This window comes from Astyanax mexicanus, chromosome 5 (genome assembly GCF_023375975.1).
Source record: "Astyanax mexicanus isolate ESR-SI-001 chromosome 5, AstMex3_surface, whole genome shotgun sequence".
Classification (NCBI taxonomy): domain Eukaryota; kingdom Metazoa; phylum Chordata; class Actinopteri; order Characiformes; family Acestrorhamphidae; genus Astyanax; species Astyanax mexicanus.
The window spans coordinates 53,933,966-53,957,402 of record NC_064412.1 but is presented as its reverse complement, the minus strand read 5'-3'; the positions used below and the strand labels follow the sequence as shown (position 1 = coordinate 53,957,402).

Below are 23,437 nucleotides of genomic sequence, written 5' to 3'. Positions count from 1 at the left end.
CCTTTATAACTTTAACCAGGAATTTGACAACAAGAAGTTGATATACTTAAATGTTTATTGCAAAGATGTACACATTACAATATTGTATTCACAATTCATCAACATAAACACACTGGACAAGCTGTTAGGTACAGTAGGCTGATCTGAAGAAACTCAGCAATCACATCACTGGAAATAACAGTGGAACTCAATATTGATACGGGCAGAAGTTCATCTAGAGGGTCTGAGGGTCTTCATTTGACTGAATGAAAGACCTTGTGGGCCACCTGGAAGACAGAAAACATATATTAGCACGTGTTAAAAGTGCTGGATGAACTGGTCCTTACAAATTACTCAAAACAGTCAGTCATTATTCAGTCATTTTTATTTGTTTAATGCACCATAAAATCAAGATCATTTGATCCAAAGCACCGGGCATGGTAGTAGGTTTTCATTCAACTCAAGATGGAGCATATCTTTAATTTGCTAGTCTAAAAACAGGGACTTTGTTACATTAAGTCTACCTAGAGTTGCAGCGTGCTCCTGTCATCTAAACTGTTTGGTTTAAGAAGTTTTACCAGTTCCACTTTTTTGTAACTGCATGTAGATACTTCACGTTTGATGAAGGTCATGATGGATTAACGGTGGCTGGATGGAGTGCCTTATGTATTTCATCACTCTAAAGGCGATTTACTGTGGATCTCAGACTGAATATGCATAATTTGACTTATCATTCTAAATATGTATAATTAACCAATAATACACGAAAGGAAATGCTGTAACTTGTAATATTGGCACTGTCCCAATATTACATGTTATAGCATGAACCTTGAGTGTATTATGGTGATCATACCACAGCTCCATTATCACTGTTTATTATTATTTTTTTAATTAAAGAGGATGAGAAACTATGATCTGTTTTCTTATAAACACTGCGCCAGTTAAAATAGTTCCATTGCTGCTCTGTTTGTAGCAGTGCTCTTTGGTTTGTAAGCGCTGCATCGTTACTATGTTACCTGTATGTGGTGGAGTGATACATGGAGAACTTTGTTTTTGAGTTTTTAAACGGGGATGGGGAAGACGGCCTACTCACACAGTGGTCACGCGCGTGCAGGAAGTCGAAAAGCTCCTCTGTGCAGTCCTCTGTAGTTTCAGACCGAGAGCCCACTCTGGTTTCACAAGCCTCTAGCTTCTCCCGTGCGTGAACACAGTGCTCCGTCTCCTCACATTTCTGCCTGATTGTTTCTAAGGGATCCTACACACACACACACACACACACACACACACACACACACACACACATACACACACACACACACACACAATAAATTACATACTACAGTGCTTGATTGTTTACCAACAACTGCCAAAATACTATGTATGGTTAAAAAAATCATTTAGTACACCGAATTCTGGCCCCTCCAGACCAGAACTCGACAAGCTTTTTTTTAACAATTGTAAAATTGTGTTTATTTATCATACCACCATTTCTTCCTCATCCTCTTCTTCTTCTTCCTAAATGGAATAATTTGGAGAAAAAAAAACAGAAACACAGTTATTTGAGAAGACAGTAATGCATTTAATATTCAGATTTAAATTTTAAAACGACCTTTCAGTTGCTATCAATAGAAATATCACTTAAGTGAAACCATCTATTCTTTTTTCCCCCCAAAAAACTTTTTTTTTTCCTCCAATTAAACCACCCCTCCCCCCTCAACTCAAGTCTCCTGCAATCAGGGTCAGGACTTAACGTCCTCCGACACGTGTGTTTTCTTTTAAAACAATATTACCCAGCCAGGTCTTGTGTGAAGTTTCCACCAATCAGTGATGGTTTGGAGAGGCATGTCATCTGCTGGTGTTGATCCACTGTGTCAAAAGTCTGTACAGAGTATTCGCACAAAATCTTGCAGCACTTCATGCTTCTCTCTGCTGACTCTTGGTCTTATATTATATTCTAATTTTTTGAGACACAGATTTTTGGGTTTTCATTGGCTGTAAGCCATAATCATCAACAATAAAATAAATACATGCTTAAAATAGATCACTCTGTGTGTTTAATACATCTATATAATATATGAGTTTCACATTTTAAACTCAATTACTGAAATAAAGTATTTTTTTTTTAAGATATTCATTTTTTTGGAAATGCACCTGTATTATACATGCTATAGTGGGTTAATTTGACCTGTATTTGGATAAAGATAATTAGAAGTAAAGTAAATTCAGTCGAAATTTTAATTTTTAAAAGGGTGTTAAAAGGGTATTTTTATTATATTAAGAGTTGTCAGTGTCAGTGATTATAAAATGGGCTTAAAAGTGACAATAATATAGTTTACAGCTAATTATTTCTGAAATAAGATATCTGTGAGCTGCATTATAGAATAATATTATTAATATTAGACTGTGTAGAGCTGTATTTAGTAATTATTCAGATCAGTGTAACAACAGAGAACAGTTTAATCAGTTTTAATCAGCTGAATGAACTGACTGTAAACCTCAGCAGCTTCAGAAAGGCGTCAGATGAGCTCCAGGCCCCTAACCAACCTCAGTTACAGTAAATAACCCCCCTATAACCAAACTAAAACCCAGTCTTTAATAAACTGCGGATCTTATAATCCCTCACCTCATCAGGCTCTCCGTTCTGGATCATTTTCTCCTCGAACACCATGATTTCAGCCGGTTTGTCCTACAGCTCGCCGACAGCAGTAGAGGACAGTGTGACACTGAGCGGAAACGTGAAGCACGAAACTAAGGCATTTATGATTTTATTAGCGAGACTGCCCACTTATAATCCCCCATTTATATCAGAAAACGACTCTTAACCGATAGAGGGAGCCCGCGAGTGAGCCCTTAATGAATGGGAGTCAATGGAGCTAAACGGCTAAAAACTCAAGTTAAAAATACTAATTAACTACTTTTCCAATATATTCCTTTAAATTAAAAAAATATAACAAACTGTTCTCCAAAAACAGCAAAGACACCTTACCTGTACGTTTATATTTTTCTACAATAAACAGTTTTCTATCAACAGTTTCGCTAGCATTACTGCTACTTTAGTTGCTGGCAGGTTGGTGAGCTAAAAGCTAACTGGAGTTTTTAACCCTAGCACGTCAAAAAGTCTTCTAAAAGTCTATACTTCTATGCAATAAGGAAAATGCGTACTTTGTTAGCATAAAAATAATGAAACATTTATAAACTACGATTTTACTTAATTGGTCCATTATAAAACACAATTTTATACTTCCTATTTTATTGTATTTTTACGTATAATTATATCTTATTCTTTTTTTAAACTTCTGTGCACTATGTACACCTGCTACTGAATGTCCAGAATTTCCCTCTGGGATCAATAAAGTGTCTCTCTGTCTGTCTGTCTGTCAGCCCCCATTCATTTTAGACTCGCTCGGGAGCGCCCTCTGGTGGCCTGACAAAAACGGTACCTCAAGTGAGTAATCTTTGCTAGTGCAGCTGATATCCGCTAGAGGAAGCAAAAGACAAGCAAACCACAAATAAATGAACATTTTCCTTTCCTTTCCTTTGCTATTTATTTACTTTATTATTATTAATTTTATTATTTATTATTATTATTATTATTATTATTATTATTATTATTATTATTATTATTATTATTATTATTATTATTTATTTTTATTTATTTATTTATTTTCATTTTTTTACAAAATTCACAAATCCCATAATACAAAAAAAATCACGGGGTCAAATAAGTAAATAAAGTAGTTAATTAAGGCTGTCAAAATCTGTCAAGCTACAATTTAATGTGATTAATCGCAATTTTTGAGTGAGTACAATGATAATGTTACCCTTTTTTAATGTTACGGATATGGATTAATGCGGGTTGTTATATTATGTGGAAGACCATTTCTGCCACCTAAAATAAAATAAAAAAATCCAGCCCTTTTTTTCTTATTTTTAAGTAAACTGCTATCTTATTATTTTAGATTGTAAGTCATTGTTTTGAGACACTATTTCATAATTTTGAGATACTATCTCATTATTTTAAGATAAAGCTTGAATTATGAATATTAACTAACTTTATGTCCAGTATATTATTTAATTTAAGAAAGTGGAATAAAGTATTTTGAACACTTAGCCGTATATTTCCATTTTTCTACATCAAACAGGTTTTAGTCAGTAAAGAAACTAGCTAGCATCAGAGCAGAGTTAAAAGGTTTATAACTGAAGTTGGTGTACTGTGCTGAGGAAATTAAAACAATTTTCATATAAAAAATAATTATATTATAAACTCTTATTTTTGCTCAACTGCTCCATAAGAACCCATTCATTTTCGACTCACTCGGGAGCGCCCTCTTGTGGTGGAGCACACATGGGAGAGTTTAAGAAGTGAGCATTTTCCTCCTTACAGATTCTTTGATTTCACGTCTTCAAGATGCCCGGATGCGAACGCAGCATCTGGTTGGTCTGGTTGTCCGCATTGCTTTACGGGATATGTAGTTCATAAAACGAAGTTACATTTTTTGTATTTATTTATGTATTAATTTTATATAACATTTCAAAATGTACATAGACACTACACAGACATCACACATACATATATTATCAGATTTAAAAAAAGAAATATCTAACCTAGCGCTACCTCCTCCCATACATTTGTATACACAGACGCCGCATAGCCTGCCTCCTGGCAAAGCAGCCGGCCGCCATATTGGAGGAGTCAACCACGCGACCCCAGTGCATTTATTTACACTGAGGAAGGTGTTTCACACCTATAATAATCACTGCTGTTTGTAACAAACCAAACCGTGTGAAGGTCGGGTTAAAATGGGTAGAGTTGTGATTATTATAGATGTATTACACCTTCCACCTTCGTACAAATAAATGAAGTGGGGGCGCGTGGGTGACTCCTCCAATATGGCGACCGCTGAAACGCCAGCTCCAATAAACAGCCTCCGTGGATGCGGTATCTCTTGCTCTCAGTCTCACCAGCGTCTTCCGGACTACAAAACATCTTGGAGAGGTTTGTAACAGATTAGGAGACTCGCGACTCTTTTATTTATCTGTTTTATGCCCGGTTCAGCGCGATACTTTTATACGAGTTATGCAGTTTATGTTAATTTTAGACTGTAAACCAGATAGAGAGAAGACACACAAAATAGGACGCGATAATCTGGATCAGGAGCCAGACTCAGTGCGACCGCCTACGAGCTCCGTTCCTATTGGACAGCGCCGGCTCTGATGAATGAGCCCCCTGACACTGACAGGGTCTCAATCATAACTCATCTTCATTTCTCATTATTATCTTATATCCAGGCTCTTTCTGTTGCAGCAGGTGGACGTGCTGTTCCTGCACCTGCGGCAGTGAGAGGGCGGGGCTTAGATTATTCCACACCTGTACCTGGGGTTACTTATTAATATGAAGTGTGATTTAACCCTCTGCTGGTGGAGGTAACAGTGGAGTAAGGAGGAGCAGAGGTATTGGCTATGGATCTTCAGTGGGCTCCGGTTGTGTACACTGCGGTCTGTGGTGTCGGTGCCACGGTGCTGCTGGTGAAGTGGGTCAGACACCACCAGGTCCAGAAGAAGATCCAGCGCGCGCGGAGCAGGAGAGATGCAGGATTCAGCCAGGCGCGGAGAGCAGTGCAGGACTTCAAAGAGAAGGTACAGTTCACCTGTCTGTCACATACTAACTTAAAGATACAGAAGCAGCAGCCAATCACGCACAGCATAGTCTCAACCAGAAACCACTGTCCACCTGGAGGAGTGCATCAGCACTAGTGCTTAAACTTTAAATCCAACATTTCTTAGTAACGAGAGCGTAAAGTCTGAGTTTTTTAAAAACATTTCCAGGCTGTTTAAATGTGCAAAATCTGTTTATTAACCCTTTCATACCCTGAGTCTATTGCAATGGACATTGTGTTTTCTTCTTACTTGTGTATTCTTGCACTTAACCAAGATTGAGATCTAATAGACATTTATCAGCCAATCAAACAGCAGCTTAGCTCTGCCACTTAAAACAAAAAACAAACAAACAAAACATTAGGGCTGGATGATGTCTGAATGACTTTCCTTTAATCTAATATAATTTAACATAGTTTAAGAATATAACATACTTTTTAAACAAACCAACTTTTTTGATATTGAGTTTATAGCCTAAGTGCAAAAACACACAAAAACAATAAAGCTATGCACTGCATGATTAAACCAGAATAGACCAACAACAATAACATCAGATTTAAGAATATAAAATACTTTCTAAACAAATATTTTTTTAAATGTTAAGCATATAGCTTTAAGTGTGAAAACATATAGCATTTTTTTTAAAACACAGTTTGATTCATTACTTTGCTTTATTATGAATATTGCGCCATAGCTTTATATAAAATAAAAACAGCCTTAAAAAACAGATGCCTACAGCACAGATAATTTTTTTGGGATTGGGTTTGGGCTTGGGATTGGGCTTGGGCTTGGACTCGGGCAGATAATCTAAACCACCATCCCTGTAGGAAACCCACATTGACAACATGGAAAATCCACCCAGAAAGGGACTTGAACCCAAGACCCCAGCCAAGCCATCATGCTGCCTAATTTACCTAATTGTGTTCACTCGTTGTAAAAACATCGACTAGGTTGATCTACTACAGGGTTTCTCAACTGCTCTCATGCTGCCGACTGGCATGCAGCAAAACCGGTCCAAACCATTATCCTTCCACCATCATGTTTCACAGATGGGATAGATAAGGTTTTTATGGACTGCAGGCCTGCCATGCATACCATTGTTGTTCAGTGTTCTCCTGATGGTTAATTAATGAACGCTAGCAATAGTGTATTTGAATGTGTTTGGTGTGTGTAATGTTGGCATAGTGCTATTAAGGTTGTGGGTAAAATCATGTAATGGCTTATATAATGAGCTTGGAAGGGAGTGAGTCTGGGATGCCAGAATTTACTGCTGAGCATTCCGGAGGTGTTGTCAACCTAAATCGGCAAAACACTGATGGAGGGAGGTGTGTACCTGATTAAGAGCTTGAGGCATAGTGAATGATTAGTGTATTTGTGAAAAGTAGGTCATAAACAGCCACAGCTACCTTATTGTTCTGTGTTAGAACTTCAAGTGCAGGTGGAATGTTGCTGATCAAATCATTTGATGACATTTGGCCAAGAGAGTACTAAGTGGATCAGGTACTGATAAAAGGTAGACTGACTAGTTATAGATCAGAAACAATGCTCACAAATCTCTCAGAGATCTCTAGAGTCGATAAGACAGTCAAACTGCTCAAAAGACCAGCTCTGCGGGGCTTTACACCCCTCAGTGTGTTTGATAACTGTGGGAACAGGGACTTTAGACTCCTGCGTGTCTGCTCTAGATGCGCAAATAAATGCCTCTGTCAGTAAAGTGTGCATCATAAAAATGTAGCTAAAAATAAAATAAAGTAAAATAATATCATGATATGTCGTGTTTTTTTTTGTGACAACACTTTTTTTGGCAATATAGAGTGAAAAATATTTGATTACTTTTAAGAATAAACTACTGCACCAAAATAAATGTTTTATTGCATGTACTTTAAGTATTTTAAGCACAAATAAAAAAATTCTTTGTAAAAACTTCTATTTGGTAAACAACAGTAACTTACCTAGACTCAAACTTTGTATAAAATAATATTAATGAAACAAAATAAATAATGCAAAATAGCATTATGTAATATAGCAGAAAAAGTACCAATATTCTAAAGCACAGAATGTTTAGCACATGCATAACTGCAAACATAAATACATGAAAAGAGAGAGTATTACTATTTTTATTATATGGATTTTAAAACCAGTATATTTCTGTGTTATGACTCATAATATATTGTGTCACAAATCATGCACATGCACAATGTGCATCCGTAGTCTGGGCACTTTTGATAATTTGTTAATTTATTGCCCAAACAGGCATTAAGCTTAGTTGTAGATAACTTGTATTTTACATGCTGTTGATTGTTAAACACAAACTGGCTGTTTTGTTTGGACAGGAGCCCTGGAATGGGTTACACCGTGTCCAAACTGCCTCTGAAAACATGTACTCTGTGTATCATCACTGTAAATGCAAGTATCTGATCAAATACAGAATGACCTGTTTAGGTTAGGCTGGGTAGAGCTTCAGCTGATGAGGTTTATATGAGGCAGGAGGTGGATATGAGGCAGTAGATGAATGGGGGCGGAGCTCCTAATGGTTTAGTTTATAGTGGAGAGTCTGGGGGCTGGATTTGGATATGGGGCAGGAGATGAATAGTTGAATAGGTGAAAAATAGTTGAAGGGTTTTTTTCGCAGATTTATATCTGAAACAGCCAGGACAACATTATCTATGTGAACACCAGCTTCTCCGTGGATGCTGAGAGGTTTAGGTGGGGTGAGGGGATGCGTAAAAATGGAGGATGCTGTGGTTTGGCCTTTGAGAATTGGTGTCTCCGGCAACGTATATACTTGTTTGCATTGGCTCTTGTGCAGTGTCTGCAGCTCCACCAGGGATCCTCAGTGAGGGGATGGTGCTGTGTCCAGAGAGTAATGACATCAGCTGGCACGACACTGTCCCTTGGTGCTCTTCAGTTGACTATTACTTGTCTAGTTGACTATTACTTGTCACTAATATTTAATGTACTATACAAGACACACAGTAGCAGCAGACACAAACCAATGAATATTATGACCGTGGATTTTACCACAGTGTCTCATTGACAGAAACAGGTGAAATTGTCCCATAACCAAGATGGTAAAACAATAACTTGCAACTAACTTGCGTAATCACCTGTTACTCGCTTAAAAAAAAAAATGAGCATGAGTATAATGTGGTGTGATGACCTGTTCTGTTTAAATCTACTTTACATGAGCTAAGATAAGATATGATAAAATATAAGACCATATATGTAGGATGTGAAAACAGACTGAAGTGAGAGTGTGAGGTTAAACAGCTGCTTTAAATGTAGTTCAAGAATCCTGTTGATAAGCCTATATTTACTCTTGGGTTCACTTACTTTTTCTAGTCTGCACTGTAAATATATATTTGAATGGATATGTGCTCATAAAACACATGATATGATGTTATTAGTTTAGTTACATTGTAAAATAGACATCTATGCTGAACACTGCACCGTTTTTATTTATTATCTGGCATCATATTATATTATGTGCCAGATTTGTGGTTTCCCATCTATTTGGGGGAGCTTGAAACTGCAGCCATGGCCAGAAATGTTTACTTTTACAGGGGGCTGATACTCTGATGGCTAGATTTACTAATAACAGAAACAAATGCAGTTCATATTCTCTTTATCTCTCCTTTCTCTGCAGAATCCTGGACTTGACCTGAATCCTATAATGGGCCTTTCTCTGGATCAGCTCACTAAAGAGATAAAGGCAGGATCTCTGAAGCCCGCTGCTGTTCTTCATGCCTACATGGACAAGGTTTGGTCCACTTAATGCTCATGACTGTTCATAGCATTGTTCTGCAAGATATTTACACAATAAAGCAGAGAAACAATAATTATTGTATTTAGTCTATTAAATACTGAGCTCTATGCAGGAACTAAAATGAAATATTTTGCTAACAACTATGACTTATGAATCTAACAACACTATTGCACCTTTTTTATTTTTTTTGTCCATATTGTACATCCGTGCTTCAGAGTCAGATCAATACTTTACATAAACTTGGATAATTATATAACATGAGTCATAAAATAATTAAATACCTTGGTGTGTTTTTACTCATGTGCATACTGAGAAATCCCAAAACACTTCGGTTAAGAGTTTACATGCACTGAAAAAAAAACATGGAGCTAAAATTCAGCTCTCTTCATCAGATTTCTTAATCAGACTCAGATCTAAGAAATTGGAATATGCTGTTTATATCACTTAATATAAGATAATTAAATAACTGCAATAATCTAATCATAAACTGATTTTTTGTGTGCATGTAAATGCAGTTAGGCTACAGACAGTGGGCAACATATAAATATATTGCATATGCATATTCTTCAAGACTACTGCCTTACATAATATGACACTGACGAGCATCAAATATACGGTGCATGCCATATAGCTATTTCTGAAAATGATTAACTTTGAAAGTACAGAGTAAAGACCCCTTTACCCCATTTTTATAACTGTACTGATACTCTAACTGACCTGACATATCTATAACTTTCATTTTCTGTAAATGATTAACTTAGAAAGAAGAGTTCAAAGACACCAATGTCCATTTTTACATCTTTACAATTTTTAAATAAGTTACAGAAGGTTTTTTTTTTTTTAAATGCTTAAATTGTTGCTTCTATGTTCACATGGACAATTCAAGCCAGAAGCCGCTGGTCACAATCATTACCACATAATGCGCTTGATTTATTGATGTTGATATTCTTTGTTGATTATGTAACTCATAGTTGTAGTAGAAGAACAAATCCAGATGTTCACCAAAACCAAAAAAATGCTTGCAATTACAAAAATGTTCGTTATGCAGCAAGACGACAAACCAACCACACCAAGACCCCTGAGAGGAGGTGGTTTTGGCCCAGTCCCTAAATTTGATGAAAACCTGATCGGGTGTATTAGACGAGTTTGCACTAAACAGATGTTCAAGTGCAGCATACTTTTAAGTGGCAGTTATATCGTTTATTGCTGTGACAATAAATATATCATCCTGTATGTATATGTCATGTTAATTATTGAGCTGTGAGGGTTTTCATCGCTCTGAAATACAAATTACAAAGATTCCCTGAAGTAAAATAGTGTCATTGCTGCTGCATTGTCAGCAGATTGTTATCTTTACTGCTCGTTGTGCGATTTCTTTTTTCTTTAAACCGGTTAATCTCGCCCTGTTTCACCCTTATACATGCTCTGCACATGAACCTCTGGATTTTTAGCATAATTTCATAATTTAGATTAGTTGTTTGGAACTGTATTGTACACTATACACCAGAGGTTTATAAAATCGATGAAAACACACGTCTGACTAATCTGAAAAAAAAAAACTTAACTGAACTTAACAGTCAAGTAGACATTGAACAATTACAACAGAATTTGCACTGTTGTTAAACAGTACCATCAATTTAGAAAAATTATTAATTAAAAACTGACAGTATGACCTTATAATGTTAGCTTTTGACATGTTTGTAGAAAGAATGGAACTGCTTAAATCACTTTATGTGTGTTTGATTTAAAACACTCACAAATGTTAAATACTCTCAAATTCTAACACTTTAAAAGAGCTTTATCTTTTAAATGCCAGTAGGAGGAAATGATTGATCTCGCTGTGTTTGGGTCTGCAGGCTCTGGAGCTCGGCAAGACCCTGAACTGCAACACTGGTGTTCTGATGGAGAGTCTGACGCAACTGTCTGAAATCGAGTCCCACAAAGACGGCCTTCTTTATGGAATCCCCATCAGCATCAAGGAGAACATTGGGTACAAGGTATGGAGTGTAAAATGTATTGTGTGTATATGTGTGCTGTAAAATGCACTGAATAAGGAGATAAAACTGTACTATAAACAAAAATTTTGTTTGAACCACTAACAACCACTAACATTTTACCATTAAATAAAATTAAAATTTTCTGGCTATTCTCAAACCAAAGATGTATTTTCTTGTCTATAATTTGCTATATTCTGTCTAAGGATGTCCAGACACACTTGATAGGCCTTAGAAACAGTCATAAATCATCTTCAATTGTGAGCTCTGTATTTGCTTTTTTTGTATATTTAAGTGCGTAAAATCCTGAATTTCAGAGACATTTTGCAGTCAGGCTTTTTTGCACATCTTTTGCATGCAGGTGCTCATTGTAAGCAATCCTGGGTGTACAAAAAATATATATTTTCTTGTCTCTGTCCAGTGGCTATGTCAGACTTCTCATCATCATGGAAATCGTAGGACCCTGTAGGCACATATGTGTTTAGAAGAAAACTCATACACCACTAAATCACTGATACAAATGTTTTAAATAATCTTTCTTTGCATGTGTTTGTGTGTGTGTGTGTGTGGCTGTCTGAACACAGGGTCATGACTCTACATGTGGACTTCTGTGTAAGCTGGATGACCCTGAACTTTTGGACAGTGTGGTGGTCACTGTCCTGAAGAAGCAAGGAGCAATTCCCTTTATCAAAACCAACGTTCCACAGGGCCTTCTCAAGTAAGTCCAAATCTCCAACAGTGCAGGACAGTACATCCATCAGAGTGTATGACCCTCACATAAACCTGTTTATCTGAATGTGCTCATAAAAATGTTTTTTTTGTTTCTTTGCACTGTAGTTATGAATGCAGCAATCCTATTTATGGGATGGCTGTGAACCCCAGGAACCTTAAAAAGACGTGCGGTGGCTCATCTGGAGGGGAGGGTTCTCTGATTGGAGGTGGCGGCTCTATCCTGGGACTGGGGACTGACATTGGTGGAAGCATTCGCATCCCAGCATCCTTCTGTGGCATCTGTGGCTTGAAGCCCACCTCTAACAGGATAAGGTTTTTATACCTCTTAGCATAAAAAAGGCCCATAGCATGTTTTTTTTGTATTTTTTAATAATGTAAATATTTTATGTTTGTTTTTATACAATCATTTCTACGTAGATTGTAAGGTTTCTTTGAAGACTGTTATGTAAATCACCTCTGTTCTGTCATCGTTCATGTATATAAGCATGGAGAACACAATGTCTTTTAAAAAGGACGCCTCTGCTGGCTGGTTGCAGTGCAGTGTGTGTGTGTAGCTCCACCCATCACCATATATTTCTATTACAAAACAGCCCATTTTGCATCCATGGTTTCAATGTCCAATAGTTAGTCTTTCCTGCGCTATTACTGGCAAGTTGTTTAGTTGTTTTTAAACATTATTTTGCTATGTCGTTTTTATATATATATATCAATTTATCTTACAGCCTTTTAGTTCTGCTAAAGTTGTAAAGACAGCTTTTTGAATGAGGCAAAATAGAAGTCAGAGCAATGTTTGAGTACAGCGTTGATGCTGTGGTTGCATTTCTGTCTGTTCAGTAGAAATGAAGCCAACGCTATGTTGTTGATTTTGCAACCAGAGTCTGTATAGTTAAACGTATAGTATGGAGTTAAATGTGTTTTAATGCTATTACAAATGCTATTACAATGCTATTACAATGCTATTACAATGCTATTATACGCATCTTTTTCTACCATGCTCTCACCCATTGCAAGTCCCACCCACTATGTGTGTGTCTTCTTCTCTCGGCCATTTTTTCCTTCATGTGTGCTCTCTGTCTCTCTCTCTCGCTCGCTCGCTCGCATAAACACCACATGATCGATAATAGGATGATTAACTAGTTAGTTGCCTGACAGCTCGACTGCAACTCAGCTACTCCATGTAATGCAGATGGTCCAACCAGCCTTCCTACGATACAGCTGAATAAAATTGTAAAATTTATATTTCTGAGGGAAAATAAAAAATCTGCCAATATTAGTACAGAGAAAACTAACTAACTGCTTAAATTAGACACTGAAAAAATGAAAAGGAAAAAGGGCTGTTTTGTCATTGAAACAAATGGGAATGGGTGAAGCTACACATTATACTGCAACAAGACAGCAGAGCCATTGAGAAATTGCGAAGTTGCGTTGTCCATGCTCATATACCGTAATAGCTTACAAACAATACCAAACATATCTTTACTTATTGGTTTTCTAGTTTGGTTTAACAAAAAATTAATAATACAGTAATTATTAAGAATTTTCAGATGGATGTTTTATCTTTTTGTCTTCTTTGCATACAGCATGCGTGGAGTCAGTTCTTCTGTTAAAGGCATCAAGTCAGGTATTGAGACTTCACCTTTTTCCAATGTTTCAGATTACTGATCATTAATAAGACATTAGACAATATAATAAATGTGAAAATAACTACTTTTTTAAATTTATTACAGTACACTCCTCCATTGGTCCCATGGGGCGAGATGTGGAAAGTTTAGCTCTGTGTATGAAAGCTTTGCTCTGTAAGGACATGTTTTCACTGGACCCTACAGTTCCACCCATACCGTTCAACCAGCAGGTAGGACACTGCACTGATGGATTCACACTGTATGTATGGTGTAGTATGAATCAGTTTCCAGTCACACTCTTTCTTTATGAACAGGTGTATGAAAGTTCAGATCCGTTGAGGATCGGTTACTATGAGAATGACGGCTTCATGCAGCCATCTCCGAGCATGGCCAGAGCTTTACGAGAGACTAAGAAGCTTCTGGAACAAGCAGGCCATACGGTATTCATAGAACATTGACTATAAGCACATTACTTTGAGCAAAATTACTGCTTAATGTTAATTAACATAGTGTACAATGTAGTGCACTTTGAACCTTTTTGTAGTTCTGTGATTAGAGAATGTAGTCCTGTATCTGTTTCTCTACATATTTTATTGTTCTTCTTTTACCCTGAGAGGATCAAAAACGGCAGTGCTGCTGGAGTTTTTAAACACTCCATTTACTCCATTTACTGTCCACTCAATTAGACTCTAGACACATCGATATAGCTGCTCCACCTTGTAGATGTAAAGTCAGAGATGCAGAGAGGTCTTCTTATGCTTCAGGTCGGTGCGCTAATCTCAGTCCAACAGTGACATTGAGATGTTTAAGAACTCCAGCAGCACTGCTGTGTCTGATTTACTGGTTTTATTTTGAACCAGTGCAGTTGTGGCCTAAACACTTTCTCTATACAAGTGTTGTTTGTCTTCCTGTTTCTCTGCTATAGCTGGTTCCATTCAAGCCTCCAGAAATCTATAACGCTATGAATGATTACATCACAAAAGGTGCTCTCGCTGATGGAGGTGGGACCCTTCTCAAGATGCTGTAAGGGAACTCTTAACTATTTTTTGTGTCAAATTATAAATTTCAGTTGTTATTGTTACTAGTTAATAATCCTTTTCAGTATTTATTAGAAAGAACCCTTTTGCTTAGAATTTGAGCATTGTCATTGCAATGTGTGCATGTGCAATTTTCACACTGCAGGATGTGCAATGTCACATAAAGCAGATTAAACCCTACACATGCCGTAAGATTTTTAATACAAATGAAAAATATGTACTGTTCTCATTTTCCATGACATTCCTATCAGAGGTGGCTTATACGTGCATTTTATAATATTAAACGTGTGTTTAATTCACAAATGCATTATTAATATCATGACATGTTTGTTCACTGAGTTTTGGAGAAATCTGTTGAAAAATTCTGGATTTTTTCCTCCCAAAATCGTGCATCCGTACTTAGAGGAGCTTCCCAGACAGGGAATAAGCCTAGTGTCGTAATTCAAACTACATAAATCAGACTCCCAAGAAGGGAGTCAGGATAAAGGGCTAAGCCTTATACTAACTGTTTAAACTAAATAGACTTGCATGCAGAATAAAACAAATAGAAAGGAATTGAAATAATTACGGCTGAAGACCAGGTTTCAAAAAAGTTCTCAGACATTACAGACAAATTCACATACATTTATACCGACCCTAAGAATCCTTGTGAAACTTGCATGCAGAAACCTTTCTCTCCATGCTTTCCCATTACAGAACCTTGTGATTAGACAGTACCTTTCCTGCCGCGAGATAGCCGACGAGCTGATGTGGCGTTAAACTCGACTACCCAACCCAACCCTTTCCCATTACCATAGTATCTATGTTATCATAAAAAATAAAAATAAAATAACGGTCGAATGTAACAATGATAGAAGGTAAGATTTTAAGGTAAATTTGCTAAATGAATGAGAAAAAAAGTGATTTTGCGTAAATACAGTCTGTTATCTCTGTTTATTAGGGCTGTGTAATGGCAAGAACTTAATGATGCGATGTGCATCACAACATAGGGGTTACGATTCAATATATTGCAATGTATTGCGATATTCTAAACAAGGTGATATATTGCAAAAACAAAATCTTTGAAAAGACATCATATTTCTAAAATCACAGCAAAAGAAAAGTTTCTTTTTTATAACAGTGCACAGACAGAATACGGCACTGCCAACTAGTGGTCAATGTTTAAACACTAAATAAAAATGAGAAGCCATACTGTATTAAAAAAAACAAAGTATTGTGAAACTATATTGATATTTTCCTTCATCCCTAGAATCTAATTCTTTGCATCCCTGTTTATGATTTCAGGAAGGGCGGCCCGGTTGACCCTTGCCTGCAGCCCCAGATCCTTCCTTATAGTTTACCTAACTTTGTTAAGAAATTTCTCTCCATCGTCCTCAGACCCATCGTGAGTTTATTCAGTTTATATTGTTCACATACAGTCTGTTTACAATCTGTTCACACCCATTTACACCTGGATGTTTCATGAGTTTTCAGTTTTTGGATTATATTTAGATAAGACCAAGCCACATCCAAGATGCATTTAACACAGAAACAAATCTGATCTCATACCACTTCAGGAGATGGCCTGAGACACATTAAAACCACATGTTTTCAGTGTAAATGCATCTGTCTTTGCTGAACAAAACTTCTCCTAGTTCTTAGTGTGAATAAAACTAAACACTATTAAGGTTCACCAAGTAGTTTGTTAACAAACTGTAAATACCTAAAGTATACTATCTAAATGTCTTGAAACCAAAGCTAAGAAATGTGTCTATAAATATATGAATGGTTAGAAATTGTCTGTATAAACAGTATTTAATGTGATTCTTTTTCAGTATCCACGAATAGCAAAAGCTATGGATGCAACTCGTGGATTCAAGTAAGTCTGAAATGTTTGTACCATTTTTATAGTTGCTTATAAGTGTTTTAACTACCCTTAAATTGACTGAAATTATATGTAAAGTACTCTGTATGGACAAAAGTATAGGGACTTACCTCTTAATCACTAAATGTAGGTGTTTGGATGTCATTAAAGCTAATGTAGATGTTAACTTCTCATACTGTAGAGTAAAATTAGGTATTTTATATTGTTTTCCTCATGTGTTAATCATGTTGATTTGACAAAAATATCATTCTGAATAGTTAAAAGTATTATTTGTTTTATAGGTCCATTGAGGAACTGTGGAAACATCATTTTGACATTGAGGTATTGGTGTATTTTCATTAGATTTAGTTAAATAGAGCCTTAAAAGGATATGAGGGGTAATTTTTTTTGTATAATGTAAAAAAAAAACTCCTGTCTGAAAAATCTCAAAAAAAGTTATCTTGGGACATTTTGGAGAAAAAAATATGGTAAATCTTTCAGCTAAAAATAGAGAAAATCTAGGTGCATTATCCATTCTGACCTGTATATGGCACCAAAATCATTCATTATTTCCTAATTGAAATTGATTGATTATGGTAGCATTATTTTAACAGAGAGAAAGAGAGACAAAATATCAACAGAAAATCCAGAATCCAGAACAAAAAATTTAATGTATATATTAATTTATTTGTATTTTATTCAGGTTAAATAAGTGTTTGATCCTCAAACAAATCGTGAAATAGTACTTGGTGGAAGTTTGGATCGGCTATTAGAGGTTGTTAATATGCTTCTTTTGAAGCCAATCCTTTGTTGCTTGACCATATGTTTTGGGTCATTGTCATGTTGAGAGACCCATTTATACTTAATGCAGTAAAGTCTTCATGTACCCTGAAGAGAAAAACAGCCCTAAAGCAGTCACCTCTATAATATTTGACAGTGGGAATGTTTTCCTTCGGTTAATATTCAGCATTTCTCTGACTCTAAACACGTCGATTTGACTCCTACAAGCTTAATTTTGGTCTCATCTGACCGCATCACACTTTTTCAAAGCCTTCTCCGAATCATTTAGGTGTTTATTGGCAAACTTCAGATGGGTTTCTTTGGCAGAGGCACTGCATGATCTCAAACCATTATGGTGAAGTGTTTTACTAATGATTTTCCCAGCTCCCTTGAGATCATTAACAAACTCCTGCGTAATTCCGGGGTGACACTTCACCTTTCCAGAATAATCCTTAGCAGGAGGTGAAATATTGCATGTAGCTCCAAAACAAGGGCAAATTATTGTTTTCTTGTCTTTCATCCATTTTCAAACTATTGCACCAACAGTGGTCTCTTTCTCACAAAGCTTCGAAATGTCTTTTTGATATTCAGTCTCTTTCTATAAATAAATCTACCATAAAAATTATAGACTTTCCACTTTAAAAGATTATCAAATGTCTTTTTTAAGGGGTTAATAATTATTTATAGTTATATTATTTTATATTTATATATATGCACATCTTTTTTATACCAGATTTATGTTTGATCAAAATAAAAAAAATGCAAAATAGGAGAAGAAAAGGTTTTGCCAGACATCAATGATTTATTAAGTACACCAATACAGGATACTGCCGAAGCTGTTAGTGTGAATTTCAAGTTGTATCAGGAATGTATTTTCTGTTGTTTGTGTTTTTGTGTGTAGAATTATGTCCATGAGGTGATGACTCAGTGGAATGCTCTGGAGCTGGACGCGCTGCTCTGTCCTGCGCTGGGACCTGCCTACAACTTCTATTTCTGTGGAAAGCTCAACAGTACTGTATCACACTTTCCTTCTTTATAGTTTTATACACAATAATAACACAAAATGAACAAATTAAGATATGGACAGAGTGTGTAGTTTTAGTGGGGGAAACTACACGTTGATATTTCACATTTTAGAACAGGAAGTAGTATTTACAATGATTAGAAAAGTAAAATGATGAGTTTCTTTTGATTTTACCGAATTGAAAATCTCTGAATATAATCAAGAGGAAGATTGATGATCACAAGCCATCAAACCAAACTGAACTGCTTGAATTTTTGCACCAGGAGTAAAGACATAAAGTTATCCAAAAGCAGTGTGTAAGACTGGTGGAGGAGAACATGATGCCAAGATGCATGAAAACTGTAATTAAAAACCAGTGTTATTCCATCAAATATTGATTTCTGAACTCTTAAAACTTTATGAATATGAACTTTTTTTCTTTGCATTATTTGAGGTCTAAAAGCTCGGAATCTTTTTTGTTATTTCTGCCATTTCTCATTTTCTGCAAATAAATGCTCTAAATGACATTTTTACTTGGAATTTGGGAAAAATGTTGTCTGTAGTTTATAGAATAAAACAACAATGTTCATTTTACTCAAACATAAAGCTATAAATAGTAAAATCAGAGAAACTGATTCAGAAACTGAAGTGGTGTCTTTATTTTTTCAGAGCTGTGTATTGATTGTCACTATTGCCATTATAGTCTAGTTCATAAAGGTTTCCTTGCACTACTGCCCCATGTTTTTTATATATAATTGTGACTGCACTGGAAATTTAGCAGTATTTCATTATTTCAATTTACAGTATTTCATTGTATTGTACACCCGTATTAATACAAAGACAATTAAAACACTTTAAATTATATAGATATAATAATATAAAAAAATATAAAAAATAAATAGAATGTATGTAATTCATTGAACTGGTTGAACTCTGACTCCTGTATTGTATCTGGTTGTAGGTGCCCTGAGTTACACTGCTATGTACAACCTGCTCAACTTCCCCGCGGGGGTGGTGCCTGTATCCACCGTAACGGCCGCAGATGAAGCCCAGCTAAATGATTACAAAGGGAACTTTGGAGATATCTGGGACAAACTGTTTGTTAAGGTTAGTGTGGACGGACTGAGTTTGCTGTTATCTGCTGGTAGTCTGGTAGTAACAACACACTAACAGTGTGAAGACAATATTTCTTTATTAAGAGTTAATTGGCATTCTTGCAGGGCATTCTTGCATGTAGAACAAAGTTTTTATAGGCGATATAATATATTCTGTTCACTCAGTCTCTATCTTTGCAGTGCTCCCTGGCAGTTTTGTCAATTCACATGAGACTAGGCTCTGACCACTATAAATAGGGAGTAACCAAAATACTGCAATCTAAAGGCCAAAAATGTATTTTAAATCACTGATAACATCTGATTAAAAAAAACTCATGAATTGTCAAGGGTTGGTTCCCTAGTACAGCCTGAATGTCATTGACCCTCCTCTATTTATTGTGTGTCCAGCAAGCTGATGGGCCTTTTTATTAAAGAGTATTATGGGAACTCCCGTTCAGTAAGTGCAAAAATGTAGAAACATGCCACAAGGGGGCAGCATTTTCATATTTAATGAATATGCTTAAAACAAATGGTTTACCTGAGACCATACATGGAAAGTAATGAATTACATTTACTCACATTTTATGAGTAATTTGTAATTTTTTAAGCAGTTTTTAAAATTAACTTTTACTCAAGTACATTTTGACGCAAGTAATTTACTTCGCTTCATTGGAAAGCTCCCCATTACTGAGTAAAAAAATGAAATGCTGGTGGAAAAAAAAAATTGGCGTGGATGAGCCGGCGCATGGATGGAAAATGGATCTTAAAAACCTATGCCATTTGTTCTTAAAAATGTTTTATGGGGTGGTCTGAACAAATACTGCCTGAAAGATCCAAATTATTATGTGGAATAATAGTTCATTAAAAACAATTTAATTTATAATTTGTAGTACTTTTTTTACATCAAATAATTAAAAGTAACTATGTAACTTGTACTCAAAGTACATTTTAAATTGAGTACTTTTTTACTTTTACTCGAGTAGATTTTTTTGATGGGTACTTTTACTTTTACTTGAGTAGAATTTTAGCAAAGGAAAGGTACTTTTACTTAATTACAATTTTTTAGTACTTTTTCCACCTCTGCCTGAGACCAAGACTACAGTAGGTGTGATGGATGTTCTTTAATATTTTGCGTGTGTGTGTGTGTGTGTGTGTGTGCTGCAGGCGGTTCGTGGTGGTGAGGGCTTGCCTGTAGCGGTGCAGTGTGTGTCTCTGCCGTGGCAGGAGGAGATGTGTCTGCGCCTCATGAGAGAAGTAGAGAAGGTCCATGCCAACAAGAAGCTCTCCAGCAGCACACACTGAAACACCAACATGTGCCAACATGTTACACAAACACACCGATACAGCCTGTAGCTGATGGGTTTCTCTTATTATGGTACTATATATAAATGAACACAGATTAATAAGTAATGAACCGCAGATTGTACCAATTTACTTATTTACTTATTTTTGAGCACTAAATGTGCTTTTATTTAATAATTATTAAGATTGTTTACTGATTTACTGGAAGATTACAAAAAAACTAGGCCTTGGCATGATGGCTAAGAGGTGGACTTCTGGGAATTTTAAGTTTGTTGCTAAACGAGTGGTGAGTTGGTTCTGTAGTATTAAATACTGCACAGTAACTTAATTTAATTTAAACTTAAATTTTTATCATTATAATAATTGTTAAAATATATATAATATATAAAATATATATAACCAGCTACCGGTTGCTGCTCGCATAAAATTCAAAGTGCTTACAATCGCCTACAAGGTGATGACAGTACAGGCTCCTTCCTACCTGCACTCGCTCCTGAAGGCTTACGCTACCTCCCGCCGCTGCGCTCCTCCAATGAACGTCGCCTCGCTTTGCCAAACACTCACACAAAGCAATCCAGACTGTTCTCATACAGAGTTCCCCAATGGTGGAACTAACTACCTTCCACTACCAGATCAGGAGAATCTCTCGCTATCTTTAAGAAACTCCTGAAGACAGAGCTCTTCAAAGAGCACTTACTCTCCTAACTACTCTAACAAACTAACTAATTCTAACCTCATCTCCTTCTTCCTCTTCTCTACTCCTCTATCCCATTATTTCCCTCTGACCTCCTTAAGGCCCTATCTATAGATGCTTTATTTTTAACTTCTATTATTTTTGTACTTAACCTCTTCTATTATTTGCACTTCAATATTGTAAGTCGCTTTGGACAAAAGCGTCTGCCAAATGTAATGTAATGTTATGTAATGTAATATAATCACTTTCAGTAATTATACAAACTTGTTCTAGTTGTGTATATAAATTATTGTAATTTTTTTTGTAGATCCATCAAAGGGATTAAAAGAAAAAAATCAAACCAAGCCAGTAGTGGCATAAAGTTATCCAAAAGCAGTGTGTAAGACTGGTGGAGGAGAACATGATGCCAAGATTCATGTAAACTGTGATTCCACAAAATATTGATTTCTGAACTCTTAAAACTTTATGAATATAAACTTGTTTTCTCTGCATTATTTGAGGTCTGAAAGCTCTGCATCTTTTTTTGTTATTTCAGACATTTCTCATTTTCTGCAAATAATGCTCTAAATTATAAAGAAATTTTGGCCGTTATGAAAGAAATGTTGTCCGTGCATCTGGTCCAGTTCTGGGTAATCATTACAAGTGTTAAGTAATCCACTAGTAAATGTTGCTATCATGGTGGTCAAGTTTAGATTTTTTTGTCTTTTCTATGATCTGTTGGTCTTCTTGATATATAATCTGTCTAATTTGTCTCATATGTAATTTGTTTAGATTTTTGGGCCAGTTTTTATTTGAATATGTGTGTTGTTTTTTTTATTTGTTGGTTTGTTTTTTTCTAACATAATCAGAATCCATGGTGCCTTGTTGACTACTGACATGGTTTCTACACTACATTATGTACACTACATAATAGGTGCTATGCGTGCCTATAGACAGAACTTTTTTTTACTTCATCAGGAGAAAGTTTCTCTTCGGCAGTCTTCGTGTTTCACTTAGCTTGGAATGGAGCAGTCCCACTGGAAATCGTGGGAGCAGTGTATTTTTATTTGTATTTTTTTAAAGGCCAGTTTTAAGGATTTTATTGGTTTTGTTTTTTTGCTAACATAATCAAAATCTGTGGTACTTTTGTTGACTTAATGTGAAATACATAAATATGAAATAACGTGCTTAGTTACACTAATTTTGCACTTCAAGTGTATGTTAATTATACACTTTAGTTTACATTTTTATTTTTAATTGTGACTTCTGTTTGTTTCAATGTAAAAAAAAAATACATTACAACAAAAAAACACATTACAACATAAGAACTTATACAGAATATGTTAACTAATTATTAATTAACATTTTTGTCCTAATTAGACATTGTCTGACTATTTAACAATGTTAACTAATGCAATAGTATAATAACTAATAAAATCTACTTTAAAACAAAAATGTGGTATGGATTGGAAGTTCATTTTCTATATCCAATATCTGTGAATTTACCTGAGCACAAATATAGTACTGTATGAATGCTGTATTTTAAAGGATTGAGGGTTGTTCTCTGACAATTGTCCTTGCATTGACTAATGTTGCATGAATATGTGTGGTATAGTCATGTTAAGAAAAGCAATAGCGTTCAGTGCAATAGCTGTCATTAAACCCATTGACACCGAGCCCCCACTTTACTGGTTGGTTGGAAAATGGTCTTTTCCTGAGGACGAGGCATATATTCACATATTTGTCCTTTCCTCTCCACCGTCTTCAATCTGTTGTTTCAGGCGAGCGGAGCTCATTTTCTGCTGGGGAACATTTAGAGGTTGCGGAGATGAACCTAATGACACATGGAATTTTCATTTGGACTCTATCAGCCCACTCCTAATGTAAATATGTGTTTGTGTTGGGTTTTACATACATTTAAATGTTTTATCTTTACCTGCCTCCATTTCCACCTCAT

The 23,437-nt window shown here is 35.8% G+C and overlaps 2 protein-coding genes across 2 annotated transcripts; one reads left to right on the top strand and one right to left on the bottom strand.

Annotated features, from left to right (window-relative positions):
- Positions 1-41: 41 nt before the first annotated feature.
- Positions 42-2,733, bottom strand: LOC103026398 (cytochrome b-c1 complex subunit 6, mitochondrial). The gene is made up of 4 exons (XM_007244154.4): positions 2,603-2,733; positions 1,462-1,494; positions 1,073-1,234; positions 42-266 (listed from the first exon to the last, which is right to left on the bottom strand). The coding sequence occupies exons 1-4, from the start codon at positions 2,645-2,647 to the stop codon at positions 234-236; spliced, it is 273 nt and encodes a 90-aa protein (XP_007244216.1). The 5' UTR covers positions 2,648-2,733; the 3' UTR covers positions 42-233.
- Positions 2,734-4,972: 2,239 nt separating this feature from the next.
- LOC103026083 (vitamin D3 hydroxylase-associated protein) lies at positions 4,973-22,935 on the top strand. Its single transcript, XM_022675394.2, has 15 exons — positions 4,973-5,616; positions 9,281-9,394; positions 11,257-11,397; positions 11,979-12,112; positions 12,232-12,438; positions 13,707-13,747; positions 13,854-13,978; positions 14,063-14,188; positions 14,674-14,771; positions 16,070-16,169; positions 16,600-16,643; positions 16,931-16,970; positions 18,310-18,418; positions 19,373-19,518; positions 20,670-22,935. The coding sequence occupies exons 1-15, from the start codon at positions 5,440-5,442 to the stop codon at positions 20,805-20,807; spliced, it is 1,740 nt and encodes a 579-aa protein (XP_022531115.1). The 5' UTR covers positions 4,973-5,439; the 3' UTR covers positions 20,808-22,935.
- Positions 22,936-23,437: the final 502 nt, after the last annotated feature.